Source organism: Rhinolophus ferrumequinum, chromosome 3 (assembly GCF_004115265.2).
Source record: "Rhinolophus ferrumequinum isolate MPI-CBG mRhiFer1 chromosome 3, mRhiFer1_v1.p, whole genome shotgun sequence".
Classification (NCBI taxonomy): domain Eukaryota; kingdom Metazoa; phylum Chordata; class Mammalia; order Chiroptera; family Rhinolophidae; genus Rhinolophus; species Rhinolophus ferrumequinum.
Window position 1 is genome coordinate 81,008,882 of NC_046286.1, and position 18,529 is coordinate 81,027,410.

Genomic DNA, 18,529 nt, shown 5'->3' on the forward strand with positions numbered 1-18,529 from the left:
CTGCAAAAGATGTGGTTCAGGAAACTGAGGATGATTGTGGCTACCTGATCTAAGATGGAGGGAATGAATACCAAATTCTATTTTGAACAGTGAGTTGGAGAGATAGGGGAAGTCAAAAGCAGCATGAGTACATTGTTCTTAGGATTGTGTCCTGTCCTTTCCAAAGCCTACCTTCATTCTGGCAGCATTATGTGATCTTTGGAATTCTTCATTGTGGGTAAGGTGATTTTTATTACTGAGATAGTTATCTTTTCTTTCAGTTAGAACCTGAGTAAATGAGGCCAGTCCACTTAAAAGATTTTCATGTATCCATTGGTTTTTAATAAATGGTTTATCTCTGATAGCAAGAGGCAAAGTCTGCAGTGGCCACCATATATCAGATGAAAAATTTCCGTGTAAGCAGATTGTGTTTACCTTTCATAAAAGTTTTCTTTTTGGTTAGATAACGACATACTTTGTGGGGTGAAGCAACTGTTTTCTAGATATAAATATGTGAGTGTTTTTGCTTTTTAAGGAAAAAAAAAATCTAGAAATTGTTTTTTTTCACGTAAAAAAATCTATATAATGAAGTCCTTCCTTTCCTTATTAATTTGGTGATATAATTTTATATATTGTCTAAAGTACTAAAATATTTCTGGGGCCCATATGCTTTCAAACTGTGAATCATTTCATTTCTACATTTTGTACATAAACTATTACTGCTCCTAAATAAATATGATTCTATATTTAATATCACTTTATATGTTTATTTAATACTTCTTTATAGTGATTTCTACCTCTCCAGAAATTTTTGCTGAATTTTAAAATGTGATGAATCATTAGAAAATATAAAGAAATAATGCATAATCCTGAAAATATAAGGGGAAATTAAATTTTCTCTGTGGGAATAAATTTGCACAATAATGATTCTTTCTCTTTAATTTTTGCTTGAAAGAAATCTAGACATTTTGAACATCCCAAGGTATGGCAAAATGAGTGCCCGGTTAAAATCATGGCCCTTGCAAAGAAAATCTTTATTGTTTAACCACTTCATTATCTGACTTCCTTTAAGCAAAGAACACTATCTGTGTCACCAATAATAGTACTGGGGAAAACACACATTCTGAAAGCATAGGTAAACTCATCCGACTTTGAAATTCTAATTTAATAGGATGTTACAGACCACCGTAGGACCAGCAATGGAAAAACGAAGGTGTGCAAAAACAACTCAAGTATCAAAACCGGAAAGAAAAGATAATAGAAAAGAGCCTAAACTTGTACAATTTCTTTGCTTATTGTCAGAACAAATGCTGGGAGTGCATGAGAGAGTCAAGTCCAGTGAAAAAAATGGATGGGTGGCAGGGTTATGGGTGATTAATTTTCTTCCCTTCTCTATTTTCATTTCTTTCCTATGATGAACATAGGCTACTTTTATATTATGTTCAGAAAAAGCTTTTTAAAAATTACTTTCGTTCCTCCAACTATCCATATCTATCCAACTGAGCATGGTAGTCCTGTCCTCTGGTTGTAATGCAAAAAGACAGCAAATATGAAAATCTAGGCATTCTCACTAGATTCAGGGTGAGCTAACCCTCAGTGATTCCTTACATCAAAACAAAATAACTTTTAAATTTAAATTCCATTTCTATCAAGTAAAATTGCTTAGTTACGCCTAATATCTAACACTTCTTAAGCTATATATCAAGAGACGACATACATTAGATAAAATAAGTAAAATGCACTGAGGATGTCTGGCTTTGAATGAAAATATTCGATTCACTGAAATGTATTTTCCATGGGAAATTATGGAATAATTTTATCACAATTATTTCAGGAATTGGTAAAGGTTACCATAATAAAATTCATACTGTGACAAGAATATTGCCTTTGCAAAGAATCCATTTCCAGGCTCATAAATTTGCATGTTGCACAAGGATGCTTTAGCTTGTGTTTATACTTAACAGAATGGAAGGCATTTAGAATAAATTTTAGTCTGAGTGCTGACATTCTGAAGAAGAAAGGGCACAGTGCAGGGCAGAAACAATTGCATCCCTCAGATTCAAATTCTAAGAAAGCTACTAATAGACTAGAAGAATGTTTAACTTCCTAAACATCTTAAAGTACATAGATTATAGTCTAGACACATCATAGTCAAGCTGATAAAAACCAAAGATTAAAAAAAATAATAAAACTGCCAGTGAACAGCAACACATTACATTCAGGATAGCAATAATTTAAATAATCACTGATTTCTCTTAGAAACTGTAGAGACCAGAACACCATGGACCAACATCTTTAAAGTGATGAAAGAAAGAAAGAAAAAAAGAAAGAAAGAAAGAAAGAAAGGAAGGAAGGAAGGAAGGAAGGAAGGAAGGAAGGAAGGAAGGAAGGAAGAAAGGAAGGAAGGAAGGAAGGAAGAAAAGAAAGAAAGAAAGAAGGAAAGACAAAACAAAACACATTCACTCAGAATTCCATATCTAGGAAGAATATCATTCAAGAATGAAATAAAGATATTTTCATTCACAAAGGCATATCATGAAAATAAAAGAGAACCAAAAGATATCACTGCCAAGAATCACTGCATTATAAGAAATGTTAAAAGAAGATTTTCCAGGGCTGGCCCAGTGGCTCAGGCGGTTAGAGCTCCATGCTCCTAACTCCGAAGTTTGCCGGAATCGATTCCTACATGGGCCAAGTGGGCTCTCAACCACGAGGTTGCCAGTTCAATTCCTTGAGTCCCACAAGGGATGGTGGGCAGCGCCCCCTGCAACTAAAATTGAACACAGCACCTTGAGCTGAGCTGCAGCTGAGCTCCTGGATGGCTCAGTTGGTTGGAGTGCGTCCTCTCAACAACAACAACAAAAAAAGAAGACTTTCCAGGCTAAAAGAAAATTATCCATGAGGGAAACTTGGATCTTCAAGAAGAAAAGAGGAACATCATAGATGGTAAACATCAAGGTGATCATAAAAGATTTTTTTTCAAAATACATTGCACTTGTAGGCTTTATTTCACATGTAGAAGTAATATTTTTGACAACCATAATGTAAAGGAAGGGAGGGGCAGTGGGGAAAATAGAATTATACTATTTCAAGATTTCTACATTGGCCAGTGAAAATTTAAAAGTTATTTTTTGTAATCCCTAGAGCCATCACTATCAACAGATAAATTAATATTGAATTCTAAAAAATATTCAAATAATCCTAGAGAAGTCAGTTAAGGAAGAATGGGCAAAAAAAAAAAAAAAAAAAGAAGAGAAGGCACATGAGGAAAATAAATAGCCAGGTGGTATAGTTTTATCTAATCAGATCAATAATTACATTAAGTGTAAGTGGTCTAAACATTCCAGATAAAAAACAGAGATTGTCACTTAGACTTTAAAAGGAAAACCTAACTATGTGAGGTCTGTAAGAGAAGCACTTTAACTGCAAGACACAGGTAGGTTGAAAGTAACTGGATAGAAAGGATGTACCATGGGAAGAGTAGACATAAGAAGGCTGGCTTAGCTATATTAATACAAGAAAAAAGTGACTTCACAGACTTGCACCAAGATAAAGAGGGACATTTTGTAATGATAAAGTGATCGATTCATCAGGAAATCATAACAATTATAAAAGTATATGTGCTTGATGTCAGAACTGCAAAATACATGAAGCGAAAATTGACTGAATTAAAAGAAGGAAAAGAGAATTTCTCTACCATAGGTGGAGATTTTAATACTCCTGTCTCAGTAATTGATTGGACCCCTAGCCCCTCCTCTCACCAAAAAAAGTCACAAGACATAGACCTTACTCAGTCTAGGAGGCTCCTTATTAGATGAGCTGCTGCAGGAGGGATCCTATATCTTTGTAACCTCATTGATGACACACAAATAATTTTTAAAACATTTTTTAAATGCGTAGATCTGAAGCATTCCTGTTCCTTTTTCTCTGCATGTTCTGCATTAATTTTTCTTATAACATAATTTCTCCAGCTCTGTAAAGAAACTGAGTCACTCTCTAGACCTGTCCTGTACTGATTCCCCTCCCATTCTGTTCTCATTACGTAACTTCGAGAATCTTTTATTTTTCAATTGTAATATTTTGTGCTACATAGTCTCTTCACAATATATGAGCAGCAGGTCTTAATAGCAGTCTTAGCTTGTGGATGGCTTGTTTATTTTGTGGTTGTCCTACTAATGGACCAAAATGATAGTATAAATAGGCCAATTCACTTTCATGTTTTTTCATCTTTCTTCAAAAGACATAAAACAAGACAGAACAATTTTTTTTGACGGATGAAATTTATAATAAGTTTAGACCACAAACTTGGCCTTTGAAAACTAGGCATCAGAGAGGTTTTCACTCCCCTTCTGAACCCCTCCCGCTTCTGCTAATAGGCATGGTCTCTGAGTCTCTTTTATAAAGAAAAGATTAAAGCACAGATTTAGCCCACGCTGCTTCTTCTTCCTAGGAAGTGAGATATAGAACTGGGCATGCAGGCTCTCCATCCAACTCCCAGCCCTAGTATTTTCTGGTCGTGAGTTTTTAATAAGTCAGCTAACCTCTTTCATTTTCTGATCTCATCTCTCACACAGCGAGAGGGAGAACAGGCTTCCCCTCCTCTTTCAGGGTGTTGCCACAAACACTAAATTAGATTTTTGTGAATGCACTTTGTAAAGCCATAAGGCCTAATACAAATATGAGGTGTCATCACTGATTCTCTATTTAATTAGAAAAGGTGAAAGCTCTAGTAGCACTCTTTTCATTTCCAATGTCTTTACTTGGTACAATTAGACCTCATGGCTCAATGTGTTTGTGGAAAAGAATGAAAAGATATCTTCTATTTTTCTTTAAGAATATACCCAACCTTTGTCTGAGTGTAATTATATAGCCTGAAGCATATTCTCTGATCTGGGACAGCGACATTCCTCTGACTCTGATTAGATTTATATACATGGATGAATAGAAAAAAATCATACCTGCCCTCCAGGAAGCATTCTGAAGTATGACTCGCCTTGGGTCTTTTAATCCCTTAGTTCCACTGGAAAAGAAACTGGGGCCAGTGTACTTGCTCCCCTTATCCTGCTCCTCTGTCATCCACTCCAGAAATAGACTCATTTCTCTCTACCACCCAATACTTTCATATACTTCACAATCCAGAAAGCTGCACCTAATGGTATATATGCTTTAGCTACTGAAAGAGAAGATATCATAAAGTGACTTGTATTATTTTTTAAAAAATGATTGTGAAGTATATTCAAGGGTTGGACTAAGTATAAACAAGCAAAACCAAAAATTTACCCTAAACTTTGTCTTGTGTAAGGCTTTACTACAGAATGCTTTCTGTACATCAGAGGGCCAAAGTGCATTTTTCCAATAATACCTGAATCATCATTAGTCCAGAATGTTCTTGAATCAGGCTTGGTCAGGATGTTGGCAGGATTACATGGCTCTTTCACCTTGAAAATATAAGAAAAAAAAATGATAACGTGAAAGTGGCTTCACCATTTCAGCTGTTTCAGGTGTACAGTTCTCTAGGCAGGATTCCAAGGATGACACTAGCACATCTGGCACATCTGTACCCTAAGTAGGACGACCAACCATCCCAGTTAGTCCAGGATGGAGAGATTTCATAGGCCTCACTCAGTTTCACTGCTAGGGCTAATGGCTTTGTAAGTAGATGGAATGGAGTTCAGCCCCCACTCATTCCCTCATTCCGTGCTTTTTTACAACCTGCAAACTGCACAGCTATCTGCAGAGGCTCTGAAGAATTAGCAAACTGATCAGTGTAAGAACACTCATCACATGAAAAAGATGTTTTGGACTTCTACCTAAGAAACATTGTACTTTTAGTATATATGCTTGGAAAAATACATATTAAGGAAGAGCTACTTTTAATTAAGTAGCACTTTAAAATGAATTCTTATTTTATAATCATAACAGGATTTATATTTTTAAATATAGCACATGCATATATGCAATATGTATTATTTATTCAACCTAAAGCTCTGCCTAGTGCATATCCAACTAATAGATTCCTTACAGTAAGTTCCTGGGAACAGTGATGATCCTTTTTTTGGTCTTCCTCCCACTGGAGAAAATACAAATCTTAGTGTTAAAAAGGACATTCCATTTAGTGTGATAATTTAATTACTATGAAGTCTCTAGTATTTACTATTTAATGAATGAATTCCTTTCATTGTAGTGTATAGTCAAAATACTCAAAAATGTCACTAAGTGCATTGTTTAGCCCCAATGACATTTTTTTCCCCCATAACAAGTCTTAATTGATGAAAGAAGCAGTGCTTTGATTTACAACCTGGCACAAACTCTTTCTCTTCTGACCTAGTATCCAAGGATATGTGGAAATCAGGAAATAAAAGAGTTATTTGCAACCTCATGTTCACTGCAGCATTATTCACAATGGCTAAGATGAAGAAACAACTTAAATGTTTCTGGACAGATGAATGGATAAGTAAAACATGGCATATATATAACAATGAAATATTATTCTGCCTTAACAAAGAAAATCTTGACATGCAAGAACATGGATGAACCTTGAGGAATTATGCTAAGTGAAATAAGCCAGAATGACAGATATTGCATGGTACTACTTACAGAGGTATCTAAAGTAGTTAAACACTTAGATGCAGGGGCTGGGGAAGGAGGAAGTGGGGGGTTGCTGTTCAGTAAGTATGAAGTTTCAGTTATGCAAGACAAGTAAGTTCTAGAGATCTGCTGAACAACATTGTACCTATAGTTAGTTAGCAGTGCTGTATTGTACACTTAAGAATTTGTTAAGACAATAGATCTCATGTTAAGTGTTCTGACCACAATTAAAAGAATCCTATGTCTGTTAAAATATTAGATAAACACATAAAATATTTCATACATAGATATGTAAGTGGTCTACATTTTATTAGTGGAATTTTCTGGTAATGTAATATGTTTTTAATCTATAGGAAACATGATTTTCGAAGTAAAACTGTGGTTTAAAAAAATCATTTTTACCAGAGGGTAAGGGGGGTGGGGGGTAGGAGATGAGGGTAAGGGGGATCAAATATATGGTGATGGAAGGAGAACTGACTCTGGGCGGTGAACACACAGTGGGATTTATAGATGATGAAATACCGAATTGTATACCTGAAATCTATGTAATTTTACTAACAATTGTCACCCCAATAAAAAAAATCATTAAAATGTAAATCTGGAGGAAAAAAAAATACAACAACGGTGTGTGGGCCAGCACCATTCTGTGAATGACATTTTGAGCAGCTCTGCAAAACCTCTCTCAAACTCCACTGGATAGCCTCACTATAAATGCTTTCAAAGGATTTTTCTATTTCACTAAAGTATTGCTCCCATCGTTAGAAAGCTCTTTGTCAGTTGAACTGAAATCTGGATCCTTGAAACTTTCCTCACGGATTCTATCCAGTTCACTCTTGAGTTACATAGACTAGATCTACTCTCTCTTTTATACTATAAAATGATATCTCTAATATTTGAAAGTAGCCATTTTGTGTCCCCTTAGCTGTCCTTTCCCAGGTTAGCTGGCCCCCTTCTCTTTCATTGTTCCTTCTGGAATGGTTTTAAGTCTTTTTACTGAGATCACTGTGCCCCAGAAGACATCTTCTCTTCTCTGGCATGTGAGCTAATCCCCTGGGAGCTCCCAGACCAGCATCGGCTAATAGTCACTGAAATAAGGAATTGGCTTTGAGAGACAACTCTTGGGGAGGATGATAAGCATTATTTCCAGATGTGAGTAATTAAAATGTTTCCAAGAACCTATAAATAGTTCTCTATTATTTAGCTGCTTTTTAAATACTTTTTATTCCAAAAAGTTCTAATTGATTTTATAACTATAGACACATTTGGAAAATTGCTGCGTACGAGCATTCTTTCTGCTTTAAGCTCTAATTACCTTGTGTCTTTGTGGTGTTTGTGTCAAACAAATATTATTCCTCTAAATCTCATCTACTTATGAATGATTCTTTATCACTATTTGTTTGAAAAACAACAAAAATAATTCCTTCTTGCTCTTTGTGTTATTATCATTCAATAGAACGTGCGATTTTTCATGACCCCCAAGCACAAAAGTAGCCACAGCAAATTATCTACAGAGCGCACACAGTGTATTGTTAGCACAAGTTTATACAAATCCATTAGTAACTATATATATACTGCAACAATTTGTACGCAATGCCCTAAAACCCACTCCTGTAGTGTCAGGTGCTTCACAGAAATGAGAAAGTTCATTATCAGATGTCAATCCTGCTGAGTCTTCATGAGACCCCTGTGGCTGAAAAGTGACCAGCACCTTGAGTTTGACCCATGGCTGAATCCACAATGGCCTCTGGTTCTTTCCTTCTTTCCCTGGGATAGGATATGCAGTAGGATATGCACCTTGGATGTGTGACTGAAGAGGCGTGAAGAGGTTATATTACAACAAGAATAGTGGAATATTATGGAGGTTTTAAACATTTTATTATGGAAAAATTTCAAGCATACACAGGAGTAAACAGTATCATAAACCTGTATGTACCTATCATCCAATTTTAACAGTTATCAACATTGGGCCAATCTTATTTAGTCTATCCTACTTTTTTAGGCTGGAATATTTTAAAGCACATCCCAGACATTTCATCTATAATTTCTTGAGAATGTGTTTCTAACTGATGACATTGTTTTCGTATAACCATCATGCCATTACTACAACCAACAATTTCAACAATAATTGGATTTATTAAACTTTAATGAGGGTTATTAAAGTTTATTTAATAAATGACAGCATGTACACTCTGAAAAACAGAATGAGTACTTGCACTATCTTGCATACAGAGGAATTTGTAACTGATGATTAAAAAAGAGATCGTTTAAAACTGTGATCTCTACAGAGTCAATAGATCTTTTCACTTATTTAAATCCTTCTAGGTTTTTTTTTTTAGGGGGGGTGGAGGAGGTCATCATAAAATGACATTTTTCTAATAGAAGCAGTATTGTCTTTCAACTTATTTTCAATGCATCCCTGGGGAGAAAGGAGAGAAAATTTCCCTGACTGATGGAATTGAAAGTGTTGGAGTGTGAAGGTGAAGGGAAGAGGAAGGTCATTGCTGAATGCTTAATCCCTATAGTTTTGAAATCTATAAGTGCTTTTGTAAGTTACTATTAACATTAGGCCATTAGAAAGATAGGGGCATTTGAATGAAAGAAAGTCTTGAATATTAGAAGATAGCACGGTGTATGAGGATATCACATTTAGGGAGATGTCAGATGTTCAGAAATTTTGGACAAGCTCTGGGGAATGAACCTGGGAATAAATCATTACAAGTTCCACTGACGTGAGCAAAGAGCCAGTCTTAATTCTATAAAATGTCTCCAATTAATGGCAAGTTGGAATATTGGTAGGATTACTAGAAAAGAAACAGTTATGGTCATCTTTCTTCCTTCCCTCTCATCCTGATTTAAAGAATATTGGTCCCAAATAAGTAAATGCATATAGTGTGCAAATAAGTATATGCATAGATGCAGTTATAAATAATTTAAAAATTACCTGTGATGCTGATACAAGAAAAATAAATTAGAACATACAGATTTCTCCCTGATTTACTTTTGACTTATTCATAATAATTTGTAATGTCTTTCTACAAGTCATTTTAACAATGTATGCTAAAGTCATTAGTTCTTCCTCAAATACAAACAGAAATTCTCAAAATACTTGTCTCTCATTAGCCAAGGAATTTGGTTCTCTCCCATCTCAGGTTACCCGATGTTCAAAAGTAAGCAAGAACACTTTATATCTAGGGAAATGAAATTTTGCCTCTTAAGTGGCCTCAGTGAGGCTTTAGAAAATGTCTCCTGAACCCTATTACAGAATGTAAAGCCATCCTGCAAATACTAATTTTGAATTCAGTTCTGTGTATCCAGGAGGAAGAAAAGTCTTCCTTGATGGTTTCTTTTGGATGGATTTATTACATCCAAAACAAGTATTTATGGAGCCTTTGTCTAGTTTCAAGATGCTGCCCTGGTTGTTACTCAGGATTTGGGAGCAGGACACACATCCACAAAGCAATATGAAACCTGATATTAAGTACCTCTACACTCAGTCTGAAGAATGTTGCATAGCTCTTAAATTTTGTAAGCATTTAAAGGAGGAGGCAATACTGTGGGCAGAGTTGTCGAGTGAGGTTTCAAGGAGGAGAGAGGAGGTGAACAGGTTTTTAACACTGACAACATTTGGCTTGGTGGGCAGGCAGGAGAAAGGTATCTGAGGTGGGCGGGACAATACAAACAAAGGCGTGGAAGCAAAATTTAACAAGGCATGGTTAGGCAACTGCTGATTGAACAATTTCCTGGGAAAAAAAGGCTCATGGGAGTAATGATTGGGAACTGGGGAGAAGCCAGATGGTGGAAGGCTTTGAACGTCAATGGGTCATTGTTTATTCTGAGGGAATTCAAGAGCCTTGGCAGTTGGTATGAAAGACCGGGAGTCAGAAAATACCCAAACTGAAGAGAAACGGAGGCTGCTGTACCAGCAGACAAAAGTTGATGAGAGCACGATGGGGACTGTGAAAATGGAAAGAAAGGAATGGTGTGAATGGTAGCTGGAATGATTTGATAAGATTTGACAAATGATTGAAAATGAGGGAGATTGGAAGAGTACAAAAATTTCAGAGCTTTGAAACTTGCCGACGAGGAGGATGGTCAAATGCGGTCACAGCTGTCTGTAGTCTCTGGCAGGGAAAGGGACCACCCTGTATGGTGCTTAAACTAGCATGGCAGGCCGGTCGTGCACACGTGGGCCTTTTTAAATGTGCTGGGCCTGCGGTTCTCCTGGGAGCCCTTGCTGCATCTCTGACCTCCCCAGACATATCACCGTTGGAAACTTAGTGGTGAGGCTTCACTCACACACCCACAGGCAGGTGGGTTTCTCTAGCCTCTGCCTCTGGGCTACAATCTTCCACTTCACACACGGCAGGATGAGAATCCATCCACACTGCTTCATTACAGCAAACGTCCCCCAGTTTTTGTATCTGGTATCACTAACCTCTACCCTCAGAAAGAGGGCAGTTTGAATAGGGACAGCAGGAGTCTGATGAAGAGGTTAGTGAAAGAATCTTATCAGAGATGACAGGTCTTGTTTTGGCCCTGCAAGCTGATGATGTATCCTCATTCATGTGCCTTCCATAAATTGCACCCATATGACATGGAGCAGAGGGACCATTCCGTGATCTCACGCAACTAGACACATGTTCTTCCTTTTGTGGCTTTATTTTGTTTGCATTCTTGTTCGTTTTTGATATTTTTCAGTTTTGCCCTTGTAATTGTGAATTGCTTAAGGCAATTTGCTACGCAACCACTTTACTTATTCATGTTTCTTGCCTGGCCCAGCAAGAGTTTCTGTTTCAACCTCTGGTCTACATAAAGTCATGATATCCAGGTTAAACCTTTATTAAATCAAATGTTTTCTATATTCTTCACCAATACTGCAGTTTAGAGGATCAGAAATTTGGGGAGCTGGAGAAGATCTTTTCTCATCTCCCTGCTTGCTTTATGGATAAGGAACCTGAAGACCAGAGAGTCACGTAGCTCAGAACCTGAAGACTGATTGAGGGCTAGTGTCCAAGTTTGACCGACTCATTTCAAGATGTCAGCTGAAAACTGGTATTGGTTTCTTAACACTTGGATTTATCCTCAATTTTGAAATTAATTCAGTTATATATTTCACTCAACAAATATTTGTAGATAGTTGATTGTACTGGAGGCACAGTGATAGCTAGAATCCACAGGCATGGGTGGGAATGAGGATAGATGGGTCCCTGCCCTCATAGAAATTATTTCTAGTGCTGATGGTTGAGTGGTATGGAGACAATAAATAGAGTGACACGAGTAGGGAGTGAGGTGGTATGTGGTCATTTTAGATGCATTCAAGGAGTCCATCGTCTTACATACTTTTTTAATAGTATCACCAGAATCAATGATCACACATTTGCATTTGTAAGTTAAAACACAAAGCAAAGTAAGCACATGGAGTTGGTTTGATTCGAATGCAGGTCAAACCTTTATATATTCTATACCAAAGCATATAATTAAATTCTTAAAACTTATTTTGTGACATAGTGGTTTTAGATTGTACTTGGCTCAGAAAAGTTAATATGTGTTTATTGACTACATCATTGGTTTGATGGAACTCAAAAGATTAAAGTGGCCAATGTTAATATATCACAGAAGAATAGTGTTTTGTGGGTAGAATGGATTTAACAGATGACTTAGTTCAGTCTTCTTGTTTAATAAATGGGAACGATTCTGAAAGAGGTAACACGACTTACAGAAGCTCACACAGAGAGTCAGAAATTATTTGTTTTTTTATAATACATTCACCATGGTGAAGAGATGACTCCTTGCATTTATTTTAGAGCAAAGTTGGTAGAAATAATTAGATATAGCTCTTTAGACATAGCTTTGGGGTCAGACAGACCTGGAATAAAATATGGCAACACGATACTTGAGTGTGGCCCTGGGCAAGTTACGTAGTAATAGTTTTTAGACTTAGTCTTCTTGTTGAAAAAATTGGCAAAGTTAGAGTTAGGGTTAAGGCTAAGGTTAGGGTCAGCTTACTCAGAGTTCAATACTTGGTAGGAGTTATTCTTATTTATAGTCGTACAATCAAACAGGGTAACAGGAGTATAATGACTTAGAATGGAGGCTAGAAGACACAGAATCTTTTGATAGAAAAGTTTGCCCTATTAATTGAATTATCTATATACAAATAATATTGGCAAAAGTAAAAAAAGACTTCTTTGCAGGCATTGTGCCTGCTGAGCACTCAGGCTGGAACTTCCTTTGCTCAGATACCTGCATAACTCTCATCTCTTTCAGGTATCTGCTCAAATGTCAGCTTCTCAGTGAAGCTTTTCCTGACACTCTGAAATGGAAGCGTCTTTCCCACTTCCTGCTTTAGATTTCTTCATGGCACTGAACATCTCTTCATATATAATTGTCTTATTCAATTTTTAATGGTCTCCTGTAAATTTCATGAGTCCTAAAGGGGTGCTTGGCACATATTAGGCATTCCATAAACATTTGCTGAATGATTGAATTATTAATCCCTAAGCAATTAAAAATGAAGACTATAAATCCCACTCAATTCAAGCTATTAGCACGAAAGGAGAGAGTCATATGCCAAAATGTTGTGGTTTAACACATGTGTCTTCCTTTCTTCTGGTGTTTTAACCCTCCTGAATTCTTGGCATTAGGGTGATGAAGTGATTTAGAGTGGGGTTAATTTAGAGTTGTTGATGACTCTATAAATGATTGGGAGTGAAAGTCACTACCCCCAACCAAGCAGTAAGGCTGGGACCTGGCCTGCTGTTAAGCTCCTGACATTGCCATTCAATCTGCCCCCTGCCCCCGCTTTTTTGCATGAAGATGTAGAAACCTGTTTACATTATACTCTGATACCAAATATATTCAATAGAAACAATTATTAATGATTAGCCATTTTAATCTTTCAGACTATTGTTTATAACTATAACCCAATATGTTGCTGGAGAAAAATAAGCTTTGAAACTGTTTGCATAGATTCAAGCTCAGTTCAATAAATCATTTGGATTTATCCATAACTATGTCTAGGTCCCCCTCCCCCCCATCTAAGATACATTGCTTTTGAGTGGTTCTCAATTATGGCTACACATTCCAATGAGGAAACTTAAACAATAAATTCCAGTGCCAGGAGAAGGGAGAAGGGACTGGGGAATCAGTATATTTTTAAGCTCCCCAGGAATCTCTTGTTTAAACCAACTGTGCTAAACAGAAGTAATATGGGTTAAGTGATATTTATCCAGTGGGTACAGAGGCAAAATGAAGTATGACCATTTCAGGGTCATTGTACTGTATAAGGGTAATACAAGAAGTGATTCCCAGACCTAAGTCAGACCTTCAACAAACATCCTCTCGTTGGCTTTATGGGAAAAAGAGAAATGTTCAAATATCTCTAATTGGAAATGACAATATATTCCTTAGTATTATTCTCCATGAGCTTACCTCCAACACATATTTGACAAGAGGAGAAAAAAATGGAAATTTGAATCTGGATTTTACGTGAGGTTCTAGGAGAAGTGTTCCTACAGCTTCCCTGTACAGAAGCTATGTCAGATTCAAGGCAAGTGTGTTCTCTCAATGACTCAATTGTAACAGCCATTGTAACTTAATTCGCTCTAAGCTATAATTCTTGATGTTTAATTTTCTGTTAATAAAAAGTCTGATAGTCAATCTTCCAATAACAATTTAGCCATAGAGTCTAAATTGTCAAGTACAATTGCCAACAAATGCATGGTTTCTTTTTCTCCTTCTGTGAATGGACCTAGACATCTCCATTTAAATTCCTGCTGTTTTTCTCATGTGGTAGACTAACTGTACAGTATTTAATGGTTTACAGGTCTAAAAATATTTCTTATATGCCTTGGCTTGCACAGAGTGCTTCTGCAAAACGAGTTAATAATCTGGTCATCCCAGGAGTCCACAATGTTGAGTTAATTTTTTACAGAGGTTCCCAGATGTGCTGGAAGAATCACTCATAGCAGATCCGGCCAATATTTTTTTTTCAGATTTCATGTGACCTCTCTTGTATCTGATATGAAACACATGTTGAAAACAATACCTGACCATTATGAAATATATTTTTTGCATAAGCAAACCCATCATGAATACATCTTTTACAAAGTTTTCAATGGCAGAGATGGAAGGTTTTCATTGCGTAACTGTTTTAGCATTTAGCCAAGTTAATCATACAGCTTGACAATGATTCTTTATCCAACAATCTCTTTGGTATTCAGTGGGTAGGTCATCAGACTCATGGAGAAATAAGTGGGAGAATGTCCAGGGAATAAAAAACATCTATATAACATGTGGCGAAGTGGATAGTTTTACTAAGTACTGAATTTCAGCTTTAAGAGCTGCAGGTTCTGATCCCAGCCAGATCGCTTGAGCTCCTAACTTCCGGGAAGTAAGCAGAATAACAATACGAGTCTATGAGTTCCCAGAAGACCCTGCATTAGTTGTTTCCCTTTGCAGGTATTTTCCATATGAGGTTTTACTTTTGCCTTTTCTTTCTGTCTATGCTTTCTTTTCTATTTGTGTTTCAGTGGGCTGTAGGTAATCCTTACATGAATGGAGTTTGCCTTTTATCATGTCTTACAGAGATTCTATAATATTTGTGAAATATACTGTGGATTTAGAGTTCAGTCAAGGGTCGGACAGACAGTCTAGATATTTAAAGGCAAGAGACTGCTACTGAGGAACGAATGAGCTGCTTTCAGGGGTCTTAAGAAAGGAAGTAGATGTCACTGTAATCTAGTACTAAAGATTTTCCTAGACCTACAATATTAAGCATTTCAAGTCACACTAAATTTCAGCACAATAATGGAGGGTTCACAATGGGTCAGGCACATTTATTGTATCATTAGTTAATCCTCAGAACAACCTCTGGGCACTCTTCTTGTCCCTTTTTTTGGGGGGAGGGGAAGTATGGAGAAGTTAACCTTTAAAATCTTATCTATTAGGTGACATCAGCAAAACAGCAAAATAGGCATCTCCAAGCTCTTGTCCCCAGACAGAAACATCAAAAAGCAAGCAGAAGCGGTCAGAACCAAATTTGTTAAAACTCTGAAAAACAGTTGAAAGTTTACAGGAAGCCTGAATAAAAAACCCAATGAATAAATAATGGCAGGGGAAATCTAAAAATGATAGGAAGGCTCTGTGTTGTTTTTACTTGCTCTCACCACATCCCTTCCTCAGCTCAGTGGTAGTCTTGAAGAGTCAGTCCCCCGCCATTCTCAGTCTCTGGTTCCTGGTCCTGGAATGTATGTCTCTTTGAACCTGTTTGATGCAAGGGGCTTATCATCACTCAGCCAGACCAGAAAAGCAGAAAGCATTACTGGAAAACCTGTAACGCAATAAACAAGCTGCAGCTTTCTCGGGCAAAAAACTATGCCTACAGCCACAGGAAGAAAAGCATGCTGTTCTATGTGCTTCCTGTTTACTAACTCACTTTATGCTCACAACATCCCTATGAGGAAGGTATTATCATCATTATCCCCATTTCACAGATGAGGAAACTGAGGTAACTTGGAAAAGGTAAATGCAGCTAGCAAGCCCAGGCTTTTATTCTACATCACAGTGCTTCCAAATATATACACATTTAAAGTGAAATGACTTAGATAAAAACTATTAAACATGAGTATATTAATAAAATCTCATTTGAAATTTATTCTTTTGATTTTTAGGGCTTATTTAGGCCTTTATGGTTTATTTAACCTGTTTGAAAGAGAAGAACAAATGGAACTCATTCTTGATAGCTTCAGGGTTCACTTTCTTCTTAGATAGTGCAAAATGTATTACTGTTTTAAGTATTAATCTGTTGTGGAAAAATAAAGATGATAAAAATAGGATGTCTTTCACAAAGCAATGGTTAAAAATTAATTAGGGACAAATCTCCATTTCTAGCAAATAGAAATAAAAAAAGGGGGAGAGTGTAGAAAAAATACAAAAATATGTACTTCCTGAATAAAACAAAACCTTTCTATTGTTATGTATAATTTAGACATTCCTAGACTATAAGCTCTGTGGAAGAAGAGACTGTGGCCTAAATTATCAGCAGTCAATTTCCAGTGTCTCAGCAGCATGGCAGTATGTTGGTGTCAGCCATAGTAGTTGATAAATAAATATTTGTCAAATGAATGAATGAAAACCATGGCTTTACTTTTATACGTATCTATATATATCTTACTATTCAGTTCTGCTCAAAATCTGGTGTCCTAAGTAAACAGATACAAGTGATTGCTTATGTTACCTTATTTTCAATGTATCCCAAGGTCTCCCAGCAGCGTTCTAAATACTGTTTACAAAGAGTATGCATTTGTATCTTATGCCTGCTTTGGTGGTTGCTACAAATCACAGGGCTGCAGAAGGGAGCCACTAGGGAATAGATTTTGTGGCAAAGCTTTGTCTCAGTATATACTGTGCTCGTAAGTTACCTCTGGTTGGTTCCCAAACCTCCGTCACTCTTTCCTTCGAATATTTTAACCTAATAAGAATAAGCCCGGAGCACTCAAGTGCATAAAGAAAAATGAATTTGAACCATCTATTACTTAAACATCTGCTAAAGTCACTCCAACCTGTTAACATTTACTCTATAACCATACAAAAGCGTCAGTTTCACTTATATTGGTCACTTATGCTTAGTTTCTTAAAGGAAATGGAAGAATATCTTTTCTGAACATTCATGGAAGTGATCCATTCCGTGAATGTTCAGAAAAGATATTGTTTTTTGATTACTGAGGGGAAAGGTAATTTCTGATTGCCTGATGAAGTGCCTGGAGAAGAGAAGATCCGTCCCCAGTCTCACATACCAGTAATCACCAACAACAGTTTCTTGTGGGTTCTTCCAGAAAATGCTCATATATATATATACGTGTATATATATATATATATATATATATATATATATATATATATTTATACACATCCACAATGATTTCTTCTGTGTGCGTGTGTGTGTTTGCATGCATATGCATGCTTGCACATACATCTCTGGGCTTTATTTGCTGTGGAGAATAATAAGAATGAAACTTCAGGGGCAGGAAGAGGGAATCAGGTAAAAAGGAAAAGGCTTGCTTAGAATCTTTGTAATTTCTTTTTCTTGAACTCAACACTTCTTTTATCAATACCTTGCTTCCCAATTAAAGCCACTAAAAATTCTAGTGTAAAATGACATTTAGTTCAATCCAGAAAAGTTTGTTGTGATAATGAACAGAACTTGACCTTGCAATATAGCTGTGGAGTAAGGCTGGAAGATTAGTAGCTCGGAACACAAGGGTTTATGTAACTCCTTGAGGTGAGATAGGCTTTAACCCTTAATGCTATGGAAAATCTGCCTCAGAGATTATCGCAGCAGATCATAACTAAGATGGTACACTGGTTTATCACAAATAATCCAAGCTACTCATTGAAAACCGAAGTGGAAAATGCTTTGCTTATATGTTTCAAATAATACATATTTGACTCTTTTCCCCATGTAAAAATATAAGGTTAGCAATGATGGTATTTGGTTGAAATATTCACGTTTAAAAAGAAAATGATAGTTACAGTAATATACAGAACTAATTTTTAAAATGGCAATATTCAACTCTGGCAAGGGTTCACTAAAACTGGCATTCTCATAGATTGATCATTGCATTTTAATATTTAAAACATTTTCTGAAAGTGATTATAGTATAGTTTAAGAGTTTTAAGATGTTTCAATACTTTTATCCCATTTATCTTATTTTAGGTAATTAATAAATCCTAAACAAATAATTCATAAATCTATATGCACAAAACTGTCTTAACATTATTCATAAATGCAAACCACTGAAAGCAAACCAACATGGGGAAATAATTGTGTAAAACATGGCACAACCATGATTCACATGGTACTTCTTAAGTGTTTTTAGCCGTGAGAGACATGTTACCCATATTATGTTAAATAAAAGAAATCACAATGTAAAATCGTGTTTCAATTATATATAGAAGGACA

The 18,529-nt window shown here is 36.3% G+C and overlaps 1 protein-coding gene across 1 annotated transcript in view; it reads right to left on the reverse strand.

Moving 5' to 3' along the window:
- The window catches only part of SGK1 (serum/glucocorticoid regulated kinase 1), a 103,337-nt gene that overhangs the window by 23,204 nt on the left and 61,604 nt on the right, over nucleotides 1-18,529 (reverse strand). The window contains exon 3 of the mRNA XM_033100569.1: nucleotides 5,342-5,417. Coding sequence (XP_032956460.1) covers nucleotides 5,342-5,417 — 76 coding nt within the window. The remainder of the gene's footprint in view (nucleotides 1-5,341; nucleotides 5,418-18,529) is intronic.